This window comes from Sebastes fasciatus, chromosome 18, assembly GCF_043250625.1.
Source record: "Sebastes fasciatus isolate fSebFas1 chromosome 18, fSebFas1.pri, whole genome shotgun sequence".
NCBI lineage: Eukaryota > Metazoa > Chordata > Actinopteri > Perciformes > Sebastidae > Sebastes > Sebastes fasciatus.
This window is the reverse complement of record NC_133812.1, coordinates 14,765,130-14,789,586: the sequence shown is the minus strand read 5'-3', so window position 1 is coordinate 14,789,586 and position 24,457 is coordinate 14,765,130. Positions and strand designations below refer to the sequence as shown.

Genomic DNA, 24,457 nt, shown 5'->3' with positions numbered 1-24,457 from the left:
AAGCACTGCAATTAAATGGCACATACCAATTCTTAAAAAATTCCGGCAACTTTAAAATGTCTTAACCAGTTGGACAACTGATGCGTCACATGTAGAAAAAAAATTGCTACACACAACTCAAGCAAATTGAGACCCATTTGCTTAAAGAAACACACTAAAAAGAAGTAATACAAAAATGCAGTGTCGTACAAAATGTTTTTTCTTTCAGCCGTTTCCTCTTCTCTATGCAGAATGTACATCTGACAGGGAAAGTGTCTCAGGATACTAAGAATAACAGTACACAAAGTGTATTGCCCTCTGACAAAATTCCTTTCATAGTTTAAAATGTACAGATTGAAAACACTTTATATATCTATTCAGGGACTCTGGAATGTTGGTAAGTGATTTTAGTGCTACTTTTTTTGTTATTGTGAAATGAAGCAAGAATGAATATAATTTCCATAATTTCCTTCCTGCAGGAAGGACAGCTGAAAACACCGGACACTGAGTACAAATATAATATCAATATCATGTGCAATACTACTTTTTACATTCACTGTTCATTGTGTGCAATGTTAATGTCCAACATGTGCAATATTACTTATTTTTCTGGGTTTTTTTTAGCTTACTTTATCTTTTTTATTTTACTTATCTTATCTTATTTACTCATTTTACTAAATTTATATTACTTAATTGTTATTCTATTAGGCACTGGTGCTAGAAATAGTACATTCACTGTTCATTGTGTGCAATGTTAATGTCCAACATGTGCAATATTACTTATTTTTCTGGGTTTTTTTTAGCTTACTTTATCTTTTTTATTTTACTTATCTTATCTTATTTACTCATTTTACTAAATGTATATTACTTAATTGTTATTCTATTAGGCACTGGTGCTAGAAATAGTACTTTTTTTTATTTTATACACTTGTATTTTATACACTTGAACTTGTTGTAATTTTGTTGTATATTTGAGTAATCTCTGGCACAAGAATTTCCTTCAGGATTAATAAAGTTCTATCTTATCTTATTTTTATTTTTCCTTTTATATTCACCAGAGAGCCACTTTGTAGAATTAAAAAGTCATGCTTTCTATCATTATTTGACCAGTAATTTGGTCTGATAATCAGCCTTAACATGTATTTTAAAACTGTTAAGAACAATTTGAAAAGTGTTTTCCACTTCTGTAATTCACTAAAGACAAAAAAAAATCTGTTTTTTTATCTTACTTTACCTTTTTTTATTTTACTTATCTTATCTTATTTACTCATTTTACTAAACATATCTTACTTAAATTGTTACTCTATTAGGCACTGGTGCTAGAAATAGTAATTTTGAAGAGCTTTTGTAATTTTGTTGTATTTTTGAGCAATCTCTGGCACAAGAATTTGCTTCGGGATTAATAAAGTTCTATCTTATCTTATCTTATATAAATCAATTAAAAAAGCTATAAAAAAAGATATTTTCGGGCGGTATATGGTTGAGGAAGAGATGTGATAAGGGTTGCGTTAAGGGTTGGTTTATATCTACTTTTTTAACTCCGGATGGATATGTGGGTTGTAAATAAACTTGGGATGCTGTTCATATATTTAATTTGGGATGTAAATAAATCTGGGATAGTTTATATATTATATTATATTATCATTCTATGATATATGAGTTATTAGAGGAGAAGTGAGAAAGGGGTAGGGGAATATAACTTTTACTTCTACCTACTCCTTTTCGGACACTATTACTCTTGTTTTGTTTGTTATTATGTTTTTATTTATTTTATGTTCGAAATAAAGTCTTTCATTCATTCATTCATCTTATATATTGAGTTTTTTTGGGTACTCTTTCACACTTATATTGCATTATTCATATGCTTATTTGAAACTACAACAGGCAGATCATTGGACGCCACTGTGTAGCACAGATGGGGCCTTGGTGCCGATAAAGCAATGACGCTGGGTTGTGACGTCCTCTTTAACCCGCTACCCGAGAGGAGGAAAGGGTGCGTTTCTCTCCTCAACCGGCTACAATCTACCGGATTAATCAAACATCTCAATACATAAAGTCATCCTAGTGAGCTGTGTGTGTTGGATAATAACTCTGCTGTCATTTCTGTTCTTTATTGCAGAACTTTAAGTCCAACATCCATCATTAATGTCAACCATGGCCGAGGAAGGGTGAGCATGACGCTTTTATTTTCCCCACTCATTGTAAACACGGATTTATAACTAACAAAACGTTGCTGACTCTGAACACACGTGGTGGTGGTGCTATAACATTATGGTTATTCTAAATAGATTATCTGTCGCCCTAAACGCCTGGTGCGGGGATGATATTCAGGTGTAGTGTTGTTATTCTGCATGAGGCCTGCTGCATGTTGATGAGCCACTTCATATAGCTGCCTGTGTAGCACTGCAGCAATCAGGTGTAGGAGGGCTAGGGGTAAATACTTGTGTGCAAAGTTGTGCTTTTTGCTCTGCTCTCTTACTGTGCTAAGTCATTTGCATTGAATTTTGCAAAAGTATGATGTAAACAACCATAGATTAACTTGTAGCTATTGAAATGAACGAGGACAAAAAGGCAGAATTGTAATAGTCTGTGTGTCTAGAGCAGGGGTGTCAAACTCCTTTTAGTTCATGGGCCACACAGTCAATTTGATCTCAAGTGGGCCGGACCAGTAAAACCATTGCATTATAAATAACACCTCCAAAGTTTTCCCTTTCTTTTAGTGTAAAGACGTACAAGTACATTCCTGAAATGTTCACAATTAATGACCAAAATCCATTTACAAAAGAGATGGATGGTCGGTTACAACTAAAAATGAATGTATCTCTGTTCTCCCTGCATGTTTTTGTATTTTCATCATGATGAGTCCAAGAGAGACGCCACATATTATATTTCTTGAGCACTGAAAGGTGCTGTGAACACACCAAGCACACTGGCTTCCCATTTACCTCTGAAGAAAGATGAACTGGTCCGTTTTTCTTGGAAAACTCGACATTCTGACTCCGTTTTACTCCTTTTTGACAAAGATATTTCCCATCGGCGGCTCCTGCATGAACAGTAGCCTACGTTTGATAGCGTTGTGTCATGTAGCCTGTACGTGAGCATGTGGGATCTGTAATAGCATATCCAGCATAGGGCTTGCTACTGTTATTAGGACAGCGACGGAATTAATGACTTTTTTGCAAAGTCACGTGGGCCGGATTGGACCCTTAGGCGGGCCGGTTCTGGCCCTCGGGCCGTATGTTTGACACCCCTGGTCTAGAGAGAACACATGGATCAGACATTATTCATCAATTTAAGAATAAAATGGATGAAAATTATAAGCTATACACATGATGATGTGCTATTTCAATATTTAGTAGTTAAACCCAAATGGTCTCTTAAAGACCCACAGTGTTTAACATGATCATATATCCCATGATTATAAATCAGTGCAAGATTGACTTATAACATTATTTACAAACTCAATTGATAGATTACAGGTGGGTGGTTTGTTTCAATGACATAAATGACTGCCTACTAGGGATGTCACGGTACCAGAAATTTAGTAGTCGATACCGATACCAGTGAATTTACACGATTCTCGATACCTATTCGATACCATGGTTAAACCCCCCCCCAGAAAACAATAAATCCCATGTAATTCAACATGCACTCCTTTTATCAAAACATTTGAACGTTACAAAAAACAGAGGCATGTAGCCTTTAAGTAATATATCAAAAGAAACGTCTATTAACATTGCAAAACAGAACAGTGGCATGTAGCCTTCAAGTACTGCCATCTTTCATGTCTCGTGTTGTTTTTTTTCCGTGCTGTTACGGCTTTCTCCTTCTTCCTTCATTTCACGGCAGATGAGAACACTTGTAAGCGTATAAACCTCATTAGATCTGGAAGAATCGCATCTCCAGTACCTCCGCTCCGCTACCAAATGACCATTACAGGCATCGTTCGGTACCGAAGAAAACGAGTACCGTCACATTTTTTTAAATTTTGGAACCGAGTTGGTGCCGAAGTATCGGTTCTCGTGGCATCCCTACTGCCTACCAGTCTTTGCTATTCTGCAGATTGATCTTAGATTCAAATATCATATTAATGCATTAGGGGTGTAATGATGCAATAATTAACCTAAAGTAGAGTGCAACTGACATTTCTTCAGGTTGATGAGCAGCGGTTGAACCTGCTATTCTTATTTGCAATACAAAGGTAGTGCAATATTGAAAATGAGAATAGAAGTGCAGGTTAAACCACTGTCAGTAGGTGCGTGGAAAGACTGATTGTGTTGCCGTTGTATTTTATCTGGCCTTTGCATATTCTACTAGCGGCAGACGATTTATCAAGGACATCTACCCTTTTTGCAAAAGCCAAAACGTTTCCTCTCGCTGGACCTCAAACGCGACTTGAAAATCTCTCACTCTGGGTCATCGCTGTAGAGCGTGCGCCCTATGTACCAGGGCTGAGTTGTTGTGTCAAAAATGCAGTGTCATACAAAATGTTTTTTGATTTGCTTTAGATTTGCTTCCCCTCTATTTATTGTTTGGCGCAGTGCTAGATTTTGAAAAGTCAGCTGTCCTGAGGCATGCAGCGTTGGAGTTAAAGGGTGCCATTCCTCTTGAGCTTTCTGGTGCATGAATGATGACTTTACTTTCTTTTGTCGGATACCCCTTCACTCAACAATGAGTGAGATCCCACCTCTGACATGCTGGAAGCTCTACTGGAATCCACTAATTTGTCATACCCATTTTGGTAAAATTTAAACGGATTCTTTTTTTTTCTTGTCCACTTGTTTTTGATAGCACCGCTGCTGCTGCTGCTGCTGGAGGTGTGATGGATGTCAACACTGCCCTCCCTGAAGTGCTCAAGACCGCACTCATCCACGATGGCCTCGCCCGTGGTATCCGTGAGGCTGCTAAGGCCCTGGACAAGTATGTTTAATTATTTTTACCTCATCAATATTTTTGTTTGGTTCTTTTAGTAGGTGTGTCCCTGATGATATCTTGGCCCCCTCTACTGAACTCTTATGCGGAAACCTGCCATTGTTACCCACTTTGTCTGAGATGTGCCGCCAAATTTGCGGAAATGGTGTATTATAAGCCTTTACTGCAAGTTAACTCGGTGTTCTTTTGCAGGCGTCAAGCCCATCTCTGCGCCCTTGCAGGCAACTGCGATGAGCCCACATACGTCAAGCTGGTGGAGGCCCTCTGTGCTGAGCATCAGATCAACCTGATAAAGGTAGTGAGCCCGCTCATGATCAGACTGATTTAGTATCCGGTGTGGGGACATATGGAGGGGCAATTCCTTATTGCCAAATTGACATGTAAACATTTAAATCCATGAGACATGCAGTAGTTGTGTTTATAAAGAAAGACTTTGGTGCTATTGTTTCAGATGCATCTTGTGCACTGAAAGTGGAGTTAAAGTTGGCATGATGTGTCATGTACCGCTGTATCACTGACGATGATTTGGCTCCCTCTACTGAATACTGTAAGGAGATTGCCACCGTTACCCAATTTCTGTCTTGAGATACAGCCAAGAGTACCCACATTGCTGCCGCTTTGTCTCGCTGCACAAGTATTGTTTGAAAGCTATGTGAACTACACTTCAGTGCACATTAGTGACACGTTTTTATCACATATGACACCAGTTAAAAAACGCTGTTTAACTCCATTTCAGGTGGATGACAACAAGAAGCTCGGCGAGTGGGTCGGTCTGTGTAAGATCGACCGCGAGGGCAAACCCCGCAAGATCGTGGGCTGCAGCTGTGTCGTGGTCAAGGTAAATGATGCCCTGTTGCAGGGTTTTCTTTGTTTGGCCTTCATTCAAGCCAAAAATCAAATGGAATTGACTAAACTCCCTACAGATTGCTGTTGACATAAAGACTTGTTACCATATCTGCCAGTCAAGTGCAGGTGCTGTGCCTCGTGCCATGCACCTGTTGTTGAATAACGCTTGGCTAGATGACAGCCAGGGTACGAGCCCCTTCATCTACCTGTGGTGTCTGGGGTCCCTAAGAATGGCTACAAATAGTAACACATGACAGCAAGTTCCATGATTGACGGATCATCGCTGTAATTAAACTCTGTTGTGGGGGCTATATTTATTCAAATCAACATACCTTAATTTCTAGTTTCCAAAGATATTAATAGTGCTGAATTTTGGGGAAATGTGTAAGATGATGCACAAGGCAACTAGAATATTTCCACTTGATTTGAATGGGGCAGGTATTAAAAACGTGGTATTTTTTTATTAAATTGCTTTAAAATGTGGGAACAAGTATACATTTTTTTTTTTTTTTAAATGTAGAGAAATTTGAGGGGAAGGTTAATGGGGAAAATTCAGAGTTTAGTTGTTTTACAGTGAACTGGTCATGTAAATTGTTGCTCAGCTTTGTCATTTAGAGCCCAAAAGATGTTCTTAAGGCTAATATATGTACAGTATTTGATCTTTGAAACAAACTGATAATGCATTTCTTTTCAATACAATTTGCCAACATGTGTCATACTGTATGTTTTGGATGAACCACCGTACAGTCGAAAAAATTACACTTGTCAGTGCTCTGTGGTGGGGAAACTGTTGAAGCAGTCATTTCTGATTTAATGCATGACGGTTTTCTGTAGAGTTTTGAGTAGCGAGTGGGTCCCCATTTTGTTAATCTCATGCACAAGGATGCAAACGCAAGTAACATGGTACACATTCCTGCCATTGGTCTCGCTACTATTCCACTGAACAGTAGCGATAATGCTGCAATGCGCTAGAAAAGGCGGGGAAGAAGACTGCAAGCTAATAAACGTGGATGTAAATAATGCTGGATTTAAAATGCTTAAATTGGCTTTGCTATGTTTTATGAGGAAGGAAATTCACTCGACCCCGTTTGCTAGATCTCGCAGACAATGTGTTTTTGATGCGCTACACTAGCCCCCCCCTTTTAAAAATGATTTCTAAAGTACCTCAAACACCCCTATGCATGGCATCATCGGCATGTCTGTGCTTATACGTCTTGTTACTTTTTGATTCTCGTACACTGAGGCAGCTTCGTCGAGTCTCTAAACCTCATCTCAAACTCTTTCTGTTGACAGGACTACGGCAAGGAGTCTCAAGCCAAGGACGTGATTGAGGAATACTTCAAGGGCAAGAAATAAAATGTCAATAAAAAGTGGAAATGGAAGCAGTTGTCTAAAGTGTTCTTTTTTTTTTTTTTTTTCTCCTTTTGGATATTTAACCGAATACTAGAAAGTCAACTACAAACAGCTGGCAGTGACTATAAAATCATTCTGTTAAAATATGTAACTGAATGTATTTCAGCTTGTTGGCTAAACCTAATATATAAACTGCTCAGTTCATGGTGGTAAACATCAGCAACAATGACGGCTGCTGAAGTGATTTGAGGACAAAATTGTGGGACGTCTGATTTCACACCATCAGTACCAGAAAATTCTGTCGGGTATTTTTGATTTATAAAATGTGTGCTTAACCATTAGCTGACAAAACGGTGACATTTCCGATACTATTCAGCACTACATGAATTTATATTGTTATAATCTGAAGTTCGAACAGTTATAAATGTTATTAAGGAAGACAAGATGCATAGCTCATTTGGATAAGTTTTCTCCTTTATATCTACATACATAGACATTTCTGAATAAAGAAAAGACATTCAAACACATTAAGGCACAACACATCATGACGCACATCCTCAATTTCCCCCCGCCCAACAATTACAAAAATCCAGAGGAAAAAAAAAAAACCAAAGACCCCAAAACTTGAATTTCCTTTCCTTGACAAAAACATCCACCACTGCCCTTAAGTTTATTGTAAATAATTTACACAAGTTTCTGATGCAGACTGCATTGTGTTGTGATTATTATACCACCAGGAAGAAAACTTAAAAAAAAAAAAAAGCAGCTGTTATCCCTGCACACTTAATGCCTGTACAGAGACGCCCTCGTTGTTTGAAGATAGTTCGTCTCAGGTGACCCACAACGGGTCTGATACTAGTCTGGGTGCCCCAGAACAAACAAAACATCAAGGAGTCGCCCAAGAAACATCCTCCCAGGACAAGGGAGATCTTCAGTCTGCTACAGCTGCAAGGACAGTAGACGGGGGGTTTTCACAGCGGTCTGTTCCCAGCATCGGGGCCACGGGGGGGCTGAGCTGGGTACTTGAGTCATCTCTTAACCCCGCTGTGCTTCTCTTTACCTCATTTTCACCTCTCCTTTTTGCTTCTTAAGACCGTTCAGAGTTTGTAAATCCAGACGTTCAAAAAGACCAGACAAAAAAAAAAAAAAAAAATCACAAAAACAGTTGCAGTGTATTGAGTTTGTTCTTAAATAGTTATACAAAAGAAGGGGGGGCTGCCTGGCTGACCATGTCCGCGGTAACATTGCATGAGTCCATATTGCTATAATAGTTACAGGTACTCGAACTCCAGTGCTTGGTGTAGTGCCAGCAGGTCAGAGTGACTGGATATCCTCCAGAAAGGCATGTTGTGCTGCGGAGTGAACACACATCGTTAGAGAACCAACAGTCCTGTTTTCGTAGCTTCACACCGCCACCTTAAGTCATGCAAGCTACACTACAGTAGCTTGTAGCTGCTTGCTTTGCAAAAGCACTGCAAACAAAACCCATGCAATACCTAAGGCTTAAAGGAAGAGTTCAGCATTTTGGGAGATGCACTCATCCGCTTTCTTTCTGAGGGCTAATTGAGATGAGAAGATCGATATCACTCGTATCTGTCAGTTCAATAAGGCTACAGCCATTTGCTTAGCTTAGCATAAAGACTGGAAATGGGGAAAACCGAATTAAAATGCACCTCTAAAGCTCACCAATTAACGTTATATCTCGTTTGTTTAGTCTACAAAAGTGTAAAAACGACAATTTGTGGTTTCACGAGGACCGACAAGCTTAAGTTAAGCTAACGGCAAAGAGTATAGAAGTAAAGCGGTTGAAACTCGGGTGCTTTTTTTCATGTGGTTGTTTTCCATTATCTATTGTACATCGATGTTGGAGGTCCTTTACATGAAAAACATTAAGATTGCTCTCAAAATCTGTGTGCTGGACTTTATGCTCTCTAGGGAAGCGACTGGGCAAAAAAGATTAATGAATAAGTAAGTAAATAGTGATAATAGTATGCATATTTATATTATTTTTTATTGTTCAACACAGGCCTTTTCGGTAGAGACATTCAAATTATGACAATAGAATTGAAATATCGTTTTAGTTTTGTACAGCACTTTGTAGGCGGACGTTTTACCGGTGTCCGGTAGTCTCTTTCAGTCCAAAATGGCAGAGGCGTAGCTCTGCTGCTGGGCGCTGACGTTGCAATGGAACGAACAATTTACTTCTTAGCAATATACGTTCTTTGTTAACAGGCTCTTGTCTTCACCACGATGTTGCCAGGCAACGGGAGTAACTTCAATGGCACATAGCTCCCCGTAAAATGTCCAATTGTTGTTTTCACACTTCATATTTTGTTTGAATTAAACAAACAATGTATAATCTATTAATATGTGAGCTTTAAAGATGCTGGTAAGCTGATTTTGTTACATCTAGACAGGCTAGTTGTTTTCCTGTTTCCAGCCTTTATTCTAGGCTAATCTAACTGGCTGCTGGCTGCAGCATTATGTTCAAGGCTCAGTAGCAATCTTCTCATCTAACTCTCAGCAAAGAATGTAAATATGCGCATTTCCCATAATGTCAAACTATTCCTTTAACAATCCCAGCACCCAGCATCATGAATGAAACCCAAAGCTGGAGAAGAGATGGGATTTATATCCACACTTACACAGGAAATATGTCATAGTATATCACTACTTGTCACCTTATTGTTGTGATATAACGTTTCTCTCACATAGTACCAATGGAAAGTAAGACTCCACACACCACTGGATAAAAAAAAATATTATTTGCTCTAAACAAATGAGATTATTCCAAAGCTTAATCACCGTGTACATTTTGGCAACCATTTTTCAATGTCAAACATGACACCAACCAAGTTGAGTTAGGAAGTACGTGATCCAAATTAGGCTGCAGCTGACAAATTTGGTATATTTGACTCTCAAAAGTAGGTTGCAAAATGTACATTAGCCAAGCCTCAATCTCAAGTTTTCACCCTGCAATCAAGTCTCCTGTCACTCCATAAAAAAGGGGGAAAAAAGCAACAGCAAGTAGAACAGAAAAAAAAAGTAAACGACCAACACAAATCCTCTACAGCAAAGAAAGGCAGGCTTCGTCCAATCAGAGCTCACACTGTGTGGAGTAGGCGGGGTCACGGGTGAGGTTGCGGGTCCATTACCTTTTTGGCCGCCTGCTCCTCTTCCACACCGTCCCCAATTACAACATACACTACTTTCCTGCCAAACCTTTGCATTATGCGCTCAAAGCAACTCTCTTTTCCTGCAAAAAACACAAATAAACAAGGGGGAGGAAGGAGGGTCACAAGGTCAGAGGGGTCAAAGTTCAGAAGAAGTTTGTTTACCTGGCTGGCCGCATGCTCTTCATCCTTCCCATCGCCAACCACAACATATGTAATGTTAGTGCCAAAGCGGGAGACTATACGCTCAAAACAGCTCTCTTTGCCTGGAGACAAACAAATGGCTTTCACAGGTTTTTTTCCTTTGTTATTTAGATGGAAATAAAACACATGAAGGAAGAGGCAGAGCTGTGTGCATCAAGGGTGTGTGAGGGAGAGGAGGCTTACACACACACACACACACACACACACACACACACACACACACACACACACACACACACACACATGACAGATAGCTCACACTGATTACTGACTAGAGTGGGAGGCTGCTGCAGTAATACAGTCATACATTAACGTTATAGCAGCATCAGACTGTCGTCTCCACCTAAATCGCAGCATATACATCTAACAGTTGGCTATTAACACGTTGGTTATGCACAGACAACACCTAGCCTAATGTGATTCAATCAAATATGTATAGATGTCTGGATCTTGGTTGATCTGGTCGATCAACCTGAATTTGTTAAGGTATCGGGATCGCTCAGGTGCAGGAAAGGTTGCAAAATAATTATTAGAAATGTGTATGAAACAAACGTTTGTATAACAAGAGATGAATGCATACAAATTTGTCAAAATTACAATTCAAACGCATGTCAAATTGCATTGAAGTCTATGGGGTCTTCGGGTTTTCTTCCTCCCAAAAGGGGGCGCTGCCTTGACTTTTTGCGAAGTTCCCGTATGTGCCGTATGTGATGTATCCTTTATCCTTCTTCCTATACAACATACACAATGCTAATTGTATATAGAGTAATTCCATATGCAAAATGAGCTTGTGGGATATGGCATCTGACCTGAAACCGTTACGCAGTCTGCTTGCGTCTTAACTCTCAGCCGTTTGTCACTTTGTTACTACAACGCTACGTCCATTTCAATCAAGGCACCATGGGGTTGAACCGGGTGTAACATAAGATCACAGACACACACACACACTTTGGCATTGAGTTTTCTTTCCTGATTGTTTTGGCTCTCTAATACAAGTTGTTTTGTTTCCTTTGCTCAGATTGATGTGCGGTTGAATATGATTTAGTGTTGTGCCACAGTTGCGGTACGTAACGGTTGCGTAACGGACCGGCTGAGGGTCAGGCTAATCCATTCAGAATGTGGGCGTCCGGCCTGGAAGATCCCACGAGTGTCAGAGTTGTTCAAGGCCAGATCAGGACCTTGTGTGAGGTGAGGACGCATAATAATGTTGTTTAGGTCAGCGTGAGCTGGAGAACAAGTCTGTGAATAAACATGACATATTAAAGACCCGGCACAACCATATTTCAAGCTTTCAATTATTCTGGTTGATTAGACTTCTGCTCAGGTAGAAATCGGGTGGAGCTATGCTGGGATTACATGAGGTCATTCGCATGGCTTAATTATATTCACTGCATAGGAAATGTATGTAAAAAGATAAACAGTCACATATTGTGATCAATCTTAAATCATAAATGCCCATTGTTACAGGTAATGCCTGTCAGAATCTTTTTTCACAGTGCACTTGTAAATAAATACTTTAAAATTGTATAAATTGACACTGAGAAATACCACATAACCCTGAATCAAAACACTTACTAAGGCACTGTAATGCTATATACAAGAGGGAGCACTGATTAAGGGAGAAGGATGTACTATAATGCTAGCCGTGTAGCTATTATAATAATTGTATTTCTAAAACTACGCTGAATACTATATTATTACTACTACTTGATAGCCTCTTGCTCAAGGTCAAGGTGCTGTGTGTGTTTGGCCAAAGCGTAACCAGCATGATCTGTTGATTTAATGTGTACTGGGTTCAGTTGGACTTTTTCTCTCTCTCACATACACACACACACACACACACACACACACACACACACACACACACACACACACACACACAGGGTATAAAATAAAACATACTGTAACTCAAATATTCCCAACCAGCGGCACAGTGAACCTGAGCCCAACTAAAGCAACAAGTTTAATATCATAAAAAGAAACCGGATATCAGTAACATATGGAGTAGATGAACACACATCAAAATAATGGATAACCAGCAAGATACATGTGACCTTTTGCACCGTTAAATTACCAGTCAAGTCAAGTTACTATTCAATTACTTCCATTCCACATCAAATATTGGATTATTATTTAGAATTTATGGAACGTGTGTGTTCCTTACCTATTTTTGTTGCACTGTAAATGTTCTCGACGGGGAAAACAGATCCCAGACTATATAAGAGAACTTTAGCCAGCGCTGGTATGAGCTGCGTTGTGGTCACCATCACGTTTACACAGTTACTCCTGTGGGACACAGACAGAGAGCAGACCTTATTACGTAAAGGTGGGCGAATGATGGATGAACAGATCGATAGAGGGAGGAATGGATCATGAGTTAATGTCCCTTGATGCTGAATATGGATTAGTTCCCACACTCTAAATCTTGACCTTATTAATTAGCGGAGGGGAGGACTAGGAGAGCGATAACACAGGCTCTGTGAAAGAAAGAAAACATATAACAAAGTGGCACCTGGAGCTGATGATGGACAGGGACTTGAGTGCGTGGGTGAGCCAGGAGTCAGTCAGAGCCTCCACCTCTGCTCTGAGCTGCAGCCAGGCGTCTCTTTTAGCAGGACCCAGTAGGCCTAAAACACAGCATGACTTTAGTAAACCCTCACAGCACCAGGCATCACACACACACACACGGGTAAATAACAGGAAAGGTAAAGACACAATAGGTTCAGCCCACTAGGGTTAGACCCATATGTAGTCACTGTTATGTGGGCCTTTAATGTAATATTGCATATTGGCTTTGGTGTTATCTATTACAAACTGTAATGTGTACATAAATCTCTAAATGTGTAGACAAATCTGTGAATGCCTACAAAAATCTGCAAATGTGTAGACAAATCTGTAAATGCATACATAAATATTTAAATGTGGAGACAAATCTGTAAATGCGTACTTAAATCTGTAAATGCGTACTTAAATCTCTAAATGCGTACAAAAATCTGCAAATGTGTAGACAAAAATCTGCAAATGTGTAGACAAATATCTAAATGCATCCATAAATCTGTAAATGCGTACTTAAATCTGTAAATGCGTACAAAAATCTGCAAATGTGTAGACAAAAATCTGCAAATGTGTAGACAAATCTGTAAATGCGTACATAAATATTTAAATGTGTAGACAAATCTTTAAATGCGTACATAAATCCGTAAATGTGTAGACAAATCTGTAAATGCGTACATAGAGATAAATAGCTGAATTAAGTATTTTTGCTCCAAGTCATCAGTTACAACTCAGGCAGACATTTATAAGCCTGATTACGCACACACAGATATTCTGAATACACATTTGCAGATTCCTGTACACATTGACAAATCTCAGTGCGCATTTAGAGATTCTTTTACACATTTACAAATCTGATACGCACACACGGATTGAGATACAGTTACACAACTCTCCACACACATTGGCAAATAGTTCTGCTACAATAATGGCCCCCATAGTTTCCTCACATAATTCATTTGCGTTTAATATTTGTAATGGTTTTTGTTGTTGTAGCTGCATTTACAGGGCCCTTAATGTCCTACAGTCTGAATACTGTTTTAGAATAGCTTCCACGCTACCATAAATAAATGTCAAGAGGAAACACTAAATGTTTTTCATTTTGGCCTGAAACTGGTTGAATAAAAAATAGTACTATATTGAGAATTAGCCAAAAGTATTGGCCAACAGCAGTTTTGTTTTTAATATCTGCTCTGGTCTGCCCCTGGTGTCCAGCAAACTCCCGTCAGATTGGCTTACCCCCCACATTGTTTTTGTACGAGCTATACAACTCTTTGACTCGTCGGTAGCGGAAGGCCAGTTTCCTCATCCAGTCGACCCCGCCGCGGACACCCGTAGCCAGGCACAGGTTGGCGCTGGTTGCAGCTGCATGGAAGCCATCAGTTGCAAAACTGTAAGTACTGTCAATAATAATGATATGTTTTATTTGAAAAATCTGCTCTGTTAGAACAAAAAGATCAAATTATTATTATTTTCATTATTCAGTACTATAAACATAACTGTCAGTTCGTATCTGTAAGAATGCAATTCATTACTACCTTTAAAATACAAAGAATACATTTTACTTTAAGCCAAACCACAGAAAACAAATATTTGAAATATTAGCCTATGAAAAACAATAACTCCATAACATGTTAACATTGTACTAATTATTAAACAAATGTGAATTGTTAAATCCTCACCTTAAGTCCTGGCCATTGTCGTCTGATGAAACATCATCAATATGTACCTGATCACACTCCTGGGCACACACACAGACACAAACAACATGCAAATAAGATATTATTGATTCCACACAAGGACATTGTGTCACAGCAGCAGAAGTACAAGAGCAGATGCATGGATAAGTAACTTTTTTTTTAATAAAAAAGTATGCTATATACATTATGAGCATTTGGTTCATTCAAATGAAGCATGAAAAAACTAATTAAAAAAGGTACTTAATGCTATACAGCAACATAAATAGTAACTATAAATTGTATTGAGACAAATAAAGTCACAATAAACATTTACTCTGTATAAAAATATGTTTCCAACATATTCTGGTTGGTAGTATATAAATGTATTAATCCATGCAACATAAAAAATTATACCAAAACAGCATGCACTAAAATTAGAATATAAACATGGTGCAGCCCTGACAGTAAGTGGTGTGTTACACCACTTTACACCACTAGAGGGCAGTAGTATTATAGTATAGTAAAGTATAGTATAGTATTTAACTGAATGACAGCCTGGCCTCAAGAAACTTTTAAGTGCTTAATGTTGTTTTCTTTGTGATGAATTTGAATATGTCCTTACAAATGAACACAAGTGTGTTTTTGCATGTGTCAGTGTGATGTGAGTCTCACCTCCAGGTCATTAAAGAATAAGTGCGTGTCAGCCAAGTTGAAGATCATCTCTTCCATCCTCAGACCCAGCGTCACTGCCATAGGAGGGTCCTAATGGAAGAGGAAGATCGTATCGTCATCATCACGAAATCACCATTAAGACAAATTATTGGCTTATCCGAGGGACATCATTTCCTCTTCTTCCAAAAAAACATTTCAGTTTTTACAACCCCCCCAACTTCTTCCCAATTCACACCCCTGGCTCCCCAACCCTACTTTTAGAGTTGGTACGCTCCACTCATCACAGCAGATGCTGACAGACAGGTTGCACTTGTTCTGTCCCATCAACATTCCTCATGCTTGGTGGTGGTGGTGGTGGTGGTGGTGGTGGGGTGTTTGTGGGGGGCGAGAGGAAGAGTGTGTGACTTCATGTGTGTATTGCAGAGAGTAGGCACCCTCAAAGGGAGACGCTTGGAGTGTATGTGGTATGTGAATGGTTTGTGTGTGAGTGTGTGAGTGTGTGTGTGTGTGTGTGTGTATAAGCCCGGGGCTCAGCTGCAAAAACCATCATCTGTGATAGGTCAGCAAGGGACGACAGCTTGCCGCGCGATTCGCTGACGCCGTCAGACGACCAGAATAGAAAGAAACTAACAGGAAGGAGAGTGAAAGTGAGGCACAGAAAGTGTGTGGAGCTCTCCAGAACTTGAGAGCTGTGAACAGTGATAGCAGTGATTTCTTTCCCTGCTTCCCCTGTCAATCACAGAGACAAGAGGCACTTATGTCTCTCAGGTAATGATGACGCTGGCCGCCAGCCAAAGGAGAGTCACTGACATCAGCCTTTGTCGAAACACTCGCGGTTTTGAAATGTGTTTATTCCCTTTGAACGGTTTGAATTCGTCTCCAGAAAGGCTGAGGTGGCTTTTTTTTTTTTTTATTATATTTTGCCAGACAAGTTCAATCAATCACGGATAATTGCAAGTATTACTTTGGCCTGAAACAATTCTACTCTCCACCTCCGCTGTTATCATTTGAGCGCTGGAAACTCAACACCTCATGATGATGTGAGCATTATCCCTGGTTAGAATAACTCTCTGTGTATATATGTATAGTTATTAAAAAAGTGAAACATCATTTAGAGCAGAAGCCCGTACGAGAAGGGTACTTGTGGTTGCTATGTCAACAGTGTAAACACTATTTTGGGGCGAGGTGCGAACAGACACAGCTGCCACTACATTTCTTGAGGGCAGCGGCAGCAAATGAGGTGAACAAATGCTCTTGCAATTATTTTTAATACAAAACATGACAAATTATCAGAGGTTACATGAAAACCTAATTTAAGCCATTGACATCATTTCAAGTCAAGAGGAATGCTACTTCAGCCAAGACTTGTGATATTATCCTTTGGTATTCAGTATTTCTCTACTATATAAAACAATGCAAGCTGAATTAACCACAAGGCCACATGTGCTCTCTTTCTCATACACACACACACACACACACACAGAAATTTACAACTCACCAGGGCCTTCCTTTTACCCATTAAATCCCAATTTGCCAAACATTAAATTCCACGACTGCAGAGCAACTCGGAAGTACATCAGTGCCCACAACCCCTATCTGTAAAAACGCCTATGGCCCGATGCGAGTCTGGCTCCAAATGTTGTGTGTGTGCCGTGCCAGCTTTTGTTTGAGTGCCAAATAAGAATTATCAGAACGGATTCTGCAGGCCGCGGAGTGGGACGGGAGAGCCCGTACAGGCAGGCTGGTGGCTTCGCCGGTGCCCACAGGAAACGACATCACCCAATAAAAAAATCTGTATCCGTGGGCCACATAGGGTGATCCCAGATCAGAGCCAAGAACTATTAAACATAAAGGGAACTATAAGCGGTGTAGCTGTTAGGTGAATAGGCGAGACCACCAAAGTCCATCCCATCAGTCCAAGTACGAAATTAGCATGTTAAATTATGATTCAACTAATGTAAGTAATAGCAATTATTATGGGCTTTTAATGTATTCTTAATATGTAGTGCATTTACAGATTTGTTTTATGTATGTGGTCATCATCATAAATTGACCGTAACATTCCTGAAGTAGTTGATGTTGTAATGTTAATATAATATACTAAGGGGAAATTAAGCTTATTTGAATGGTGTGCTCATTGTGAGAGGCATTTTATAAAAGATAAAATGCATAAAAGTCAAATTTAGAGATAAAACAAGTCCTCTCAAAAGTAAGGGCGTGGGTTTGGTTTCGGAGGTATATAAATAATCCAGTATCCCTACCATGAAATCACATTTAGCCTCATTGGTAGATGATTTTGTATTTTCATCTGTACAAAATAAAGCTTTTTCCGGTGCTGCTTTATCTTTGTTGATGTTTATCTTTTTAGGAATTTATTCAATTTTAGGAGAATATTAACTCAATTTTTTCTAACACATTATACAAAACAAGGGGGAAATAAGTTTTTTTTTTTCCAGCTCTTCCTGACACAGGTCTCACATAGGCCCCAACAACCTCTAAGGGCTAGGCGACATGGCCAAAATCTTCCATTCCGATATAGGTAATATCATATCTCAATAATGATATATATCACGATATAGCACATTTTCTGTGAATTCAATATAATAAATAGTCTATATAAAATAAGTACATGGCAAAGCCTATTTTTATATACTCCTGTGGGAATTCAATACGTGACAAATGAAAACGACTGATTATTTTCTCATTTTATTCAGAACTTTAGTGCAAAGTGATCGTTAGTTATGTGTTAGTTATTATCAATTTATTTAGACATACATTGGGAACAACAAACCTTTGTTGAAATCAGCGGGATGAGAGTTTAACAGGAGGTGCCATTCATTTACATTATGATGCTTTCAGGCTCTATTCAGTAACATTGAGTACTGGGCAAAGGTAAATCATAACGTTCTCATGATGTGTTCGAGTGTAATCTTGTTAAATGTAGTTTTTGGCGAGAACCTTGAATAAATCCAGTTGTTTGAAGGAAATGTTTTCACAGTCATATATAGATAACAGAGAGGGAATTATGACCTGTTTAACTTCCTAACAAAAAACAGTATGCAAACAGTAACAACGGAGTGGATGTTGAAGTACATGATATTTATTGTTTTACTTTTGTTTTTACATTGGTATGGAGAATCGTGGAATTTCACTGGTATTGGTATTATTGACTACAAAATTTCTGGTATCGTGACATCCCTAATGTAGGCCTATGGGAACTAACAAAATGCTTAAAATGTATTGTTGTGTTGCCAAAAGGCACGGTGAACATTTTTAGGTGCACTTAAATTATGTGCTGGTTTGCCTAAATGAAAAAAGTTAGGCGCACCAGTGCAACCAATGTAAAAGGTTCTGATCTGGAGCCTTGCAAGGTGTCAAACTAAACGAGATTCAGCAGTGGCATTGCCTATTTCTCGCTTAAAATGTTTTCAAAAGTAGATTTTGGTGGAATGTTTAGACGGAATAACAGAAAGTTTACGAGCAGGCCGCCATGTAACAACATGGGGAAAACCAGGCACCAATCACGTGCATTCCACGATAGGGTACGTCACCGCTTGAATGGCCAGTTGAGTGGAGCAGTGCGCCCAATTGCGTCCTCGCCAGACCTCGTGGCATGTACCGCTGGATTTCACATAATAGACATGACCACTGACTATTTGCGTAAAAATTTTGCCACAAATTCTGACTGACCATACACGGTCCAACCATAAACTCAGTTTTGACCGAGTCTTGTTAGAATAGACAAAAATAACACATTTATACTGCATTCAAAAAACTGCATGTTTTTGCCCAAAACTGCATGGGAGTAGTACAAACGTTGTCTGTAAAGGGGGGACTCGTAGGTATCCATAGAACCCATTTTCATTCACAAATCTTGAGGTCAGAGGTCAAGGAACCCTTTGAAAATGGCCATGTCAACATTGGAACATTATTTACCCTCCTTTCTGACAAGCAATGGATTCCTTAGGTTTTCTAGTTTCATGTGATACAAGTCCCTTCACTCTAAAAGCGAAAAAAAAATCTGCTAACATCTGGTGTGCCAAATCAAATCTGACGGCCCATGGGCCCCACGTTTGAGCAGCCCTAAGACGGAAAGAAGTAGACTGGTGTAGTGCAGGATGTCTATAGAAATTAAAACACAATAATACGAGGCAGCCAGTGAAGGCAGGATCCTACCTTGCCATATTTCTGTGCGTAGGAGCCCGTGAGCAGAGAGTGGAAGACGATGATCGTCTCGTCCAGATCCCACACAAACACCCTCTGGAGAGCAAAAAAAAGTGAGATGGTTATGTCCATCCTTTTAGCACATATGGACATTCATGCTCAACTGGACAGTGACATGGGTGGTCCTGCTCGCTATCAGGGAATACCACATAACCATCGAGATTTGAGTGGAATATTCAGTCAGTACTTTAAGCGTCAAGTGGGTGTTTTTTGGTCCCTTACCTCCAGGTCACTATCAGGGGGAGGGGAGGGGTTGTTCTTGCGGCCCCTGCCCCGGGACTTGGACCCCCCACTCCGGCAGGCTCGGTCATCCAGCTCTTTGATGGGCGTGGAGGGGCTCTGCACTGTATCAAAGTCCCCTGAGAGTGTACACAAACACAGGCAAGGCTAAACATTTGAAACATTTAAAATTTACAAAATGATCAAATGTCCTTCTCAAAACTGCACAAGTAAATCACAAGCTGTATTCACTGACTGCATGAAAGCAACAGTAATGATGTGGTTTGAGCCGATCCCACAGGTGTTCTGGAGTATCCACTTCAGGAAAAGCGATAACTCAGACTTTGTACAGTAATAAGCCGTCTTGTCAGGTTTAATAATTCAAGGTAATTGGCACAACAGATCAACTTAAAGACTACCAATGAACCCAAACAAAAGTACCACTGGTGTTCTGACTGATTCATGATAACATGTAGAGATTTAACAGAGGAGGGGAAAGAGGGAGCTGTGCAATAAATCAGAAAAGTTTTTTGCAAAGATACGAAATTCTGCAGGAGCATACATGAGCGCACACACACATTCTTGTGCTCACACACACACACACACACCCTCCTAATGCCATATGCTCCCACTGCTGTGTGGTAACCAGAACCAGACTCTAAGCTTCGCCTCTCATATTGTTATGTCTCAATCAGGGAGAGACCAAGAGAGAGGGGGTGGATAAAGACACAAAAAAGACACAAAGAGCATATGAGCGACAACCCCCCCCCTCCACACACACACAGATACCAACTCAAGAAAAAAGAGAAACAGTGAGAAAAGCGACGAGAGGGAAAGTGCCAGTGACAGGAAGAATGATAAGCTCCTTTAATCAGGCTTCCTGAATTACAGCCAAGATAAACCAAAGGAAAAATGGGAAAAAAAAGAAACAAAAATAGAATACCAAGCCATATTTCTGTACATATGGGTTTACTTGAGCTCTTTCTCTTCTCTTTTCTCCGACTTGTCCACAAAAGTGCAATATTTAACATAACTTCACTCTAATCAAAGTCTCTGAGCGGCTAATGTAAACATATGCCGATCCCCCAATTAGCGAGTGCGATGCCAGGTAACTATGGCTACAGCCTGAAGTTACTTCCTGTGCTTCATCATGGGTGAAAGAGAGTTTTGAACTCAGTTACTCAAACTGTGGTATTTTTCTACTGGAAACAAGATTGTGGAGCCAGTATCGAGGAATGGTGAGAAATCTGACATTTGTTGGCATATTCATGGAGTTAGAACTGTGGTGGGTGTGTTCGTGATCTGCTTCTTTTTTTAAAGAAGACCTATTATGCGTTTGTGCTTTTTCCCTTTCCTTTCCTTGTTATATAGTTTTTTTCTGTATGTAAAAGGTCTGCAAAGTTACAAAGCCCAAAGTCGATGCCAAAGTTAGTTACTCTCCCCCACGGAAACACTGCTCCTGAACTGCCTGAAATGCTCGCTTGAAGTCCCGCCTTTTCTTCCGTAACGTGGTGATGTCACCAAGTAATGAAAAATGTAGAAGAAGGTCCGCAGACTGTAGCTCCCTTTAAGTGCAATTTATTGGCACATCTAAAGCTGGGCATGCACTGTACGATTTTAGAAATGTTGTTGTCTAACTCCTACTCCTACTGCTGCAAAGCTCGCGATTTATGTGCTCACACTGTACGGTCCGATCGTCAGCCACGACCTGAGTGCTCACACTGTACACACTTGATAGCTATGCTCTGATTACTGTAAAAAGAGTAGAGAAAAGGCACTGACGTTGGGGAATCATTGGGGAAACCAAAAATACAAATTTCTGACATGTCAGAAATTCATCCGGCTGTCCGACGGCCGGTCGGGATGAGCTAATCGGTCTTCAATCCGACTCTAAAATGGGTCTTGCCATTCAAAATGCCGGCCAGAAACAGACTAAAATCGTAGAGTGTATACCAACCTTTAGTTAGTGACGTTTCGAGTAGATGCTCTTCTTCAGACTTAATAAATTTGCACAGAGATGCCATCTTAAAAGGTAAACTACATATTAGGTATATTTTTGTATATTATGTGTTTTTCTTAATATACATGTAACATGTGATTATATGTGGGATATTTGGGTCACTGGCGGTATCCTGTGACTATCATGTGACCAGAACGTTTACCTTTTAAGAAGAGCATCTGCTCGAAATGTCACTAACTAAGCTGTGCCAATAAATTACACTTAAAGGGAGCTACAGTGTGCGAACCTTCTTCTACGTTTTTCTTTGCAGTCTTCTACTGGTCCAGCACCGACCTACTACGGTTTTGGATGTGCATGACCATTTTACATTGGATGTCACCAAGTAACACATTTACCTGTAGTCAAAATACAAGTATGCACCTGAAAATGATCAGAATAGGTCCTCTTTAATACAAACCTGGGTGAAGTTCAGCAGCCTGTCCGGTCATGGCAGGGGCGGGATCTTGCAGCTGGTAGGCCGCCGTGGTGCCTGTGCCATCCACGCTGTTGGAGGTCATATAAGTCCCATAACTGGAGGCGGAATAATACTGGGCATACTGGTTTTGGCCAAACGTCGTATATGAGGGATAATCCTGCAGAGAATGAGCACACAAGAGTGCAAAGACAAAAAGGAAAAAAAACAAAACAGGGAAAATTGAGATGTTTCACTTGTCTGGAGAGGTTCAAACTGACTTTTGAAGAGAGATTTTACAAGTGTTCCTTTTCATTTCTGTAATCTTTTATTCCCTCGATTCTGTAGTTTATATCTCCAAAAACAATTAAAGCCTTGTGTTGCTGCTTTTTACTGACCCAGTGGAGATGGGCGCTTTTACGAGTCGGCTCTCTAAACCTGTCACTACGTCCATCTCTACGAGTCCTTATAAAGTGGAGCACACCACATGAATGCACTCACACGCGCACATTTTGGTGTGTAGTCAGCAAAGTGTGTATGCAAATTCCCACATACTGTATACACACAGACTTTCTCTCTCTCTTTCCATCTCTTGCTTGCTTTCTCTTTTTCTGTTAAACTCATACATGCACACACTATATTCCCCTTAATCCACCCACACAAGCCAAACCTTGACTTTTCTCCCTTGAAACAGCCACATCCATCATAGTGGGACATTAAAATCCCCCTTTAAGCATTTTACTACCACAATACAATTCATCACATGGACATAGAGAAATATTCAGAACAAAACACTCTTTTCACAAATGTGTGTTTGTCCCTGTTGCGAGGTCACAGCGTAATTAGATTTTATTCCTTGAATGAGGAAAAGTTGCGTGGAAGCGTGACTGTAAAACCGCTTCTGGTCTCAAATACTATCGCAACTGCACCACTGTACAAAATCATCATCTTTAGTTTGAGCTAGCATAATGAGGAAAACAACATTCGTTTGACCACTCAGACAAACGTGAAGCGTGGTTGATCTGCTCTGGAGAGAACTCCCTTGGGAAATGGGCTTTCTTATTGGGCCTGGGAAAATAGGTGGTACTTAAGCTAACTTCCAGCTGGACTGTACCAGTGGTTTTAACTTAAATGTAGGACAAGCCTACACGTACACATTGAGGTACCTGCTGTGTGGCAGTGTAGTTGGCGGGGTTGGACACTGAGTTGTTGGTGGCGTAGAGGCCTGAGGAAGGAGTGAAACTGGAACCTTTGGACAAAAAGAAGAGGATGAAATCAGAGATGGAGACAGAAAAACACACTTGAACTGTGTGCAAAGTCATAGCATTGAAATGTAAGATCATTTTCAGCAAGAATATAAAAATACTGAGGATAGTTCCTTCATTTTTGAACGGGAAAACAAATTCAATTGAGGTGGGAGTGACAAGTGAAGTGTTTGATAGTATATGTTTCCATCTGACCTGGCATCTGATAGGGTGAGTATGCAGTCTGTCCGGGCTGAGGCGTGGTGAAGCCGGGGCTGTAGCTGAGGCCCGTCTGCAGAGGAGACTGACTCTGGGCCAGGCCGCCCTCTGTCTTAATGCCCGGCAGCATCACACCGAGGTCTGTGACAAGAAAAACAAGAATATTATACAGTGTTTGCATACGTTAAAAACGGTTGACATTCTGGCTTTACTTGCATTGAGTTCCATTCATGCCGCTCTTTGGTTTGGCCTCAAAAGATCTCACTATGTCAAGTTTTGTTTGCTTGTAGCCAATCACACCAGCAAATTGAAAAACGAGAGCAAATTAATCTAATTTTAATTTGTGCATTTCCTTTTCCTATTACAATTTAATTTGAATTATGTGGTTTTGTCCATTTATGACCACACAGAAAAGACCCAACAAGGTTTTCCTCTATTCCACTAATCTTCACTCTGAGTACATTAAGACCTGTAGTTCCATTTTAGTAAATCTTACCAAAGAGTAACACTTCTTAAGTTTTGTTCACAGTGGATTACAAAATACATGTGCTGCTAGGGCTGGGCGATATGGCCAAAATTATGATATAGGTAATTTCATACCTTGATAATTATAAATATCACGACTAGGGCTGTCAAAGTTAACGCGATAATAAAGCGTTAATGCAAATTCGTTTTAACGCCACTAATTTCTTTAACGCATTAGCACAATCGATCTCTCGGAGGTTGTAGTGGGCTCAGTTTTAAAGCTA

The 24,457-nt window shown here is 39.9% G+C and overlaps 2 protein-coding genes and 3 non-coding genes across 11 annotated transcripts in view; 4 read left to right on the top strand and 1 right to left on the bottom strand.

Annotated features, from left to right (window-relative positions):
• Window positions 1-4,600: 4,600 nt before the first annotated feature.
• LOC141756713 (small nucleolar RNA SNORD101) lies at window positions 4,601-4,677 on the top strand. Its single transcript, XR_012591519.1, has one exon. It is a non-coding gene; the product is annotated as a small nucleolar RNA SNORD101 (small nucleolar RNA).
• Window positions 4,678-4,732: 55 nt separating this feature from the next.
• On the top strand, window positions 4,733-7,139 carry rps12 (ribosomal protein S12). Its single transcript, XM_074614904.1, has 4 exons — window positions 4,733-4,899; window positions 5,104-5,206; window positions 5,648-5,749; window positions 7,051-7,139. The coding sequence occupies exons 1-4, from the start codon at window positions 4,802-4,804 to the stop codon at window positions 7,111-7,113; spliced, it is 366 nt and encodes a 121-aa protein (XP_074471005.1). The 5' UTR covers window positions 4,733-4,801; the 3' UTR covers window positions 7,114-7,139.
• On the top strand, window positions 4,954-5,036 carry LOC141756716 (small nucleolar RNA SNORD100). Its single transcript, XR_012591522.1, has one exon. It is a non-coding gene; the product is annotated as a small nucleolar RNA SNORD100 (small nucleolar RNA).
• On the top strand, window positions 5,419-5,502 carry LOC141756717 (small nucleolar RNA SNORD100). The gene has a single exon (XR_012591523.1). It is a non-coding gene; the product is annotated as a small nucleolar RNA SNORD100 (small nucleolar RNA).
• A 424-nt stretch (window positions 7,140-7,563) lies between the features above and the next one.
• eya4 (EYA transcriptional coactivator and phosphatase 4) overlaps window positions 7,564-24,457 on the bottom strand; it is a 53,304-nt gene continuing 36,410 nt past the window's right edge. For 4 of the 7 annotated variants that reach the window (XM_074614882.1, XM_074614884.1, XM_074614887.1 and 1 more), the window contains 12 exons: window positions 23,706-23,849; window positions 23,412-23,494; window positions 22,252-22,426; window positions 19,838-19,974; window positions 19,568-19,651; window positions 15,392-15,481; window positions 14,723-14,781; window positions 14,280-14,440; window positions 13,000-13,114; window positions 12,652-12,773; window positions 10,449-10,549; window positions 7,564-8,462 (listed from right to left, as the gene is read on the bottom strand). In XM_074614882.1, coding sequence (XP_074470983.1) covers window positions 8,382-8,462; window positions 10,449-10,549; window positions 12,652-12,773; window positions 13,000-13,114; window positions 14,280-14,440; window positions 14,723-14,781; window positions 15,392-15,481; window positions 19,568-19,651; window positions 19,838-19,974; window positions 22,252-22,426; window positions 23,412-23,494; window positions 23,706-23,849 — 1,352 coding nt within the window. In that variant the 3' untranslated portion in view covers window positions 7,564-8,381. Of the gene's footprint in view, window positions 8,463-10,265; window positions 10,367-10,448; window positions 10,550-12,651; window positions 12,774-12,999; window positions 13,115-14,279; window positions 14,441-14,722; window positions 14,782-15,391; window positions 15,482-19,567; window positions 19,652-19,837; window positions 19,975-22,251; window positions 22,427-23,411; window positions 23,495-23,705; window positions 23,850-24,457 lie in introns of all 7 variants that reach the window. The other 3 variants (XM_074614883.1, XM_074614885.1, XM_074614888.1) reach the window with 1 other exon arrangement.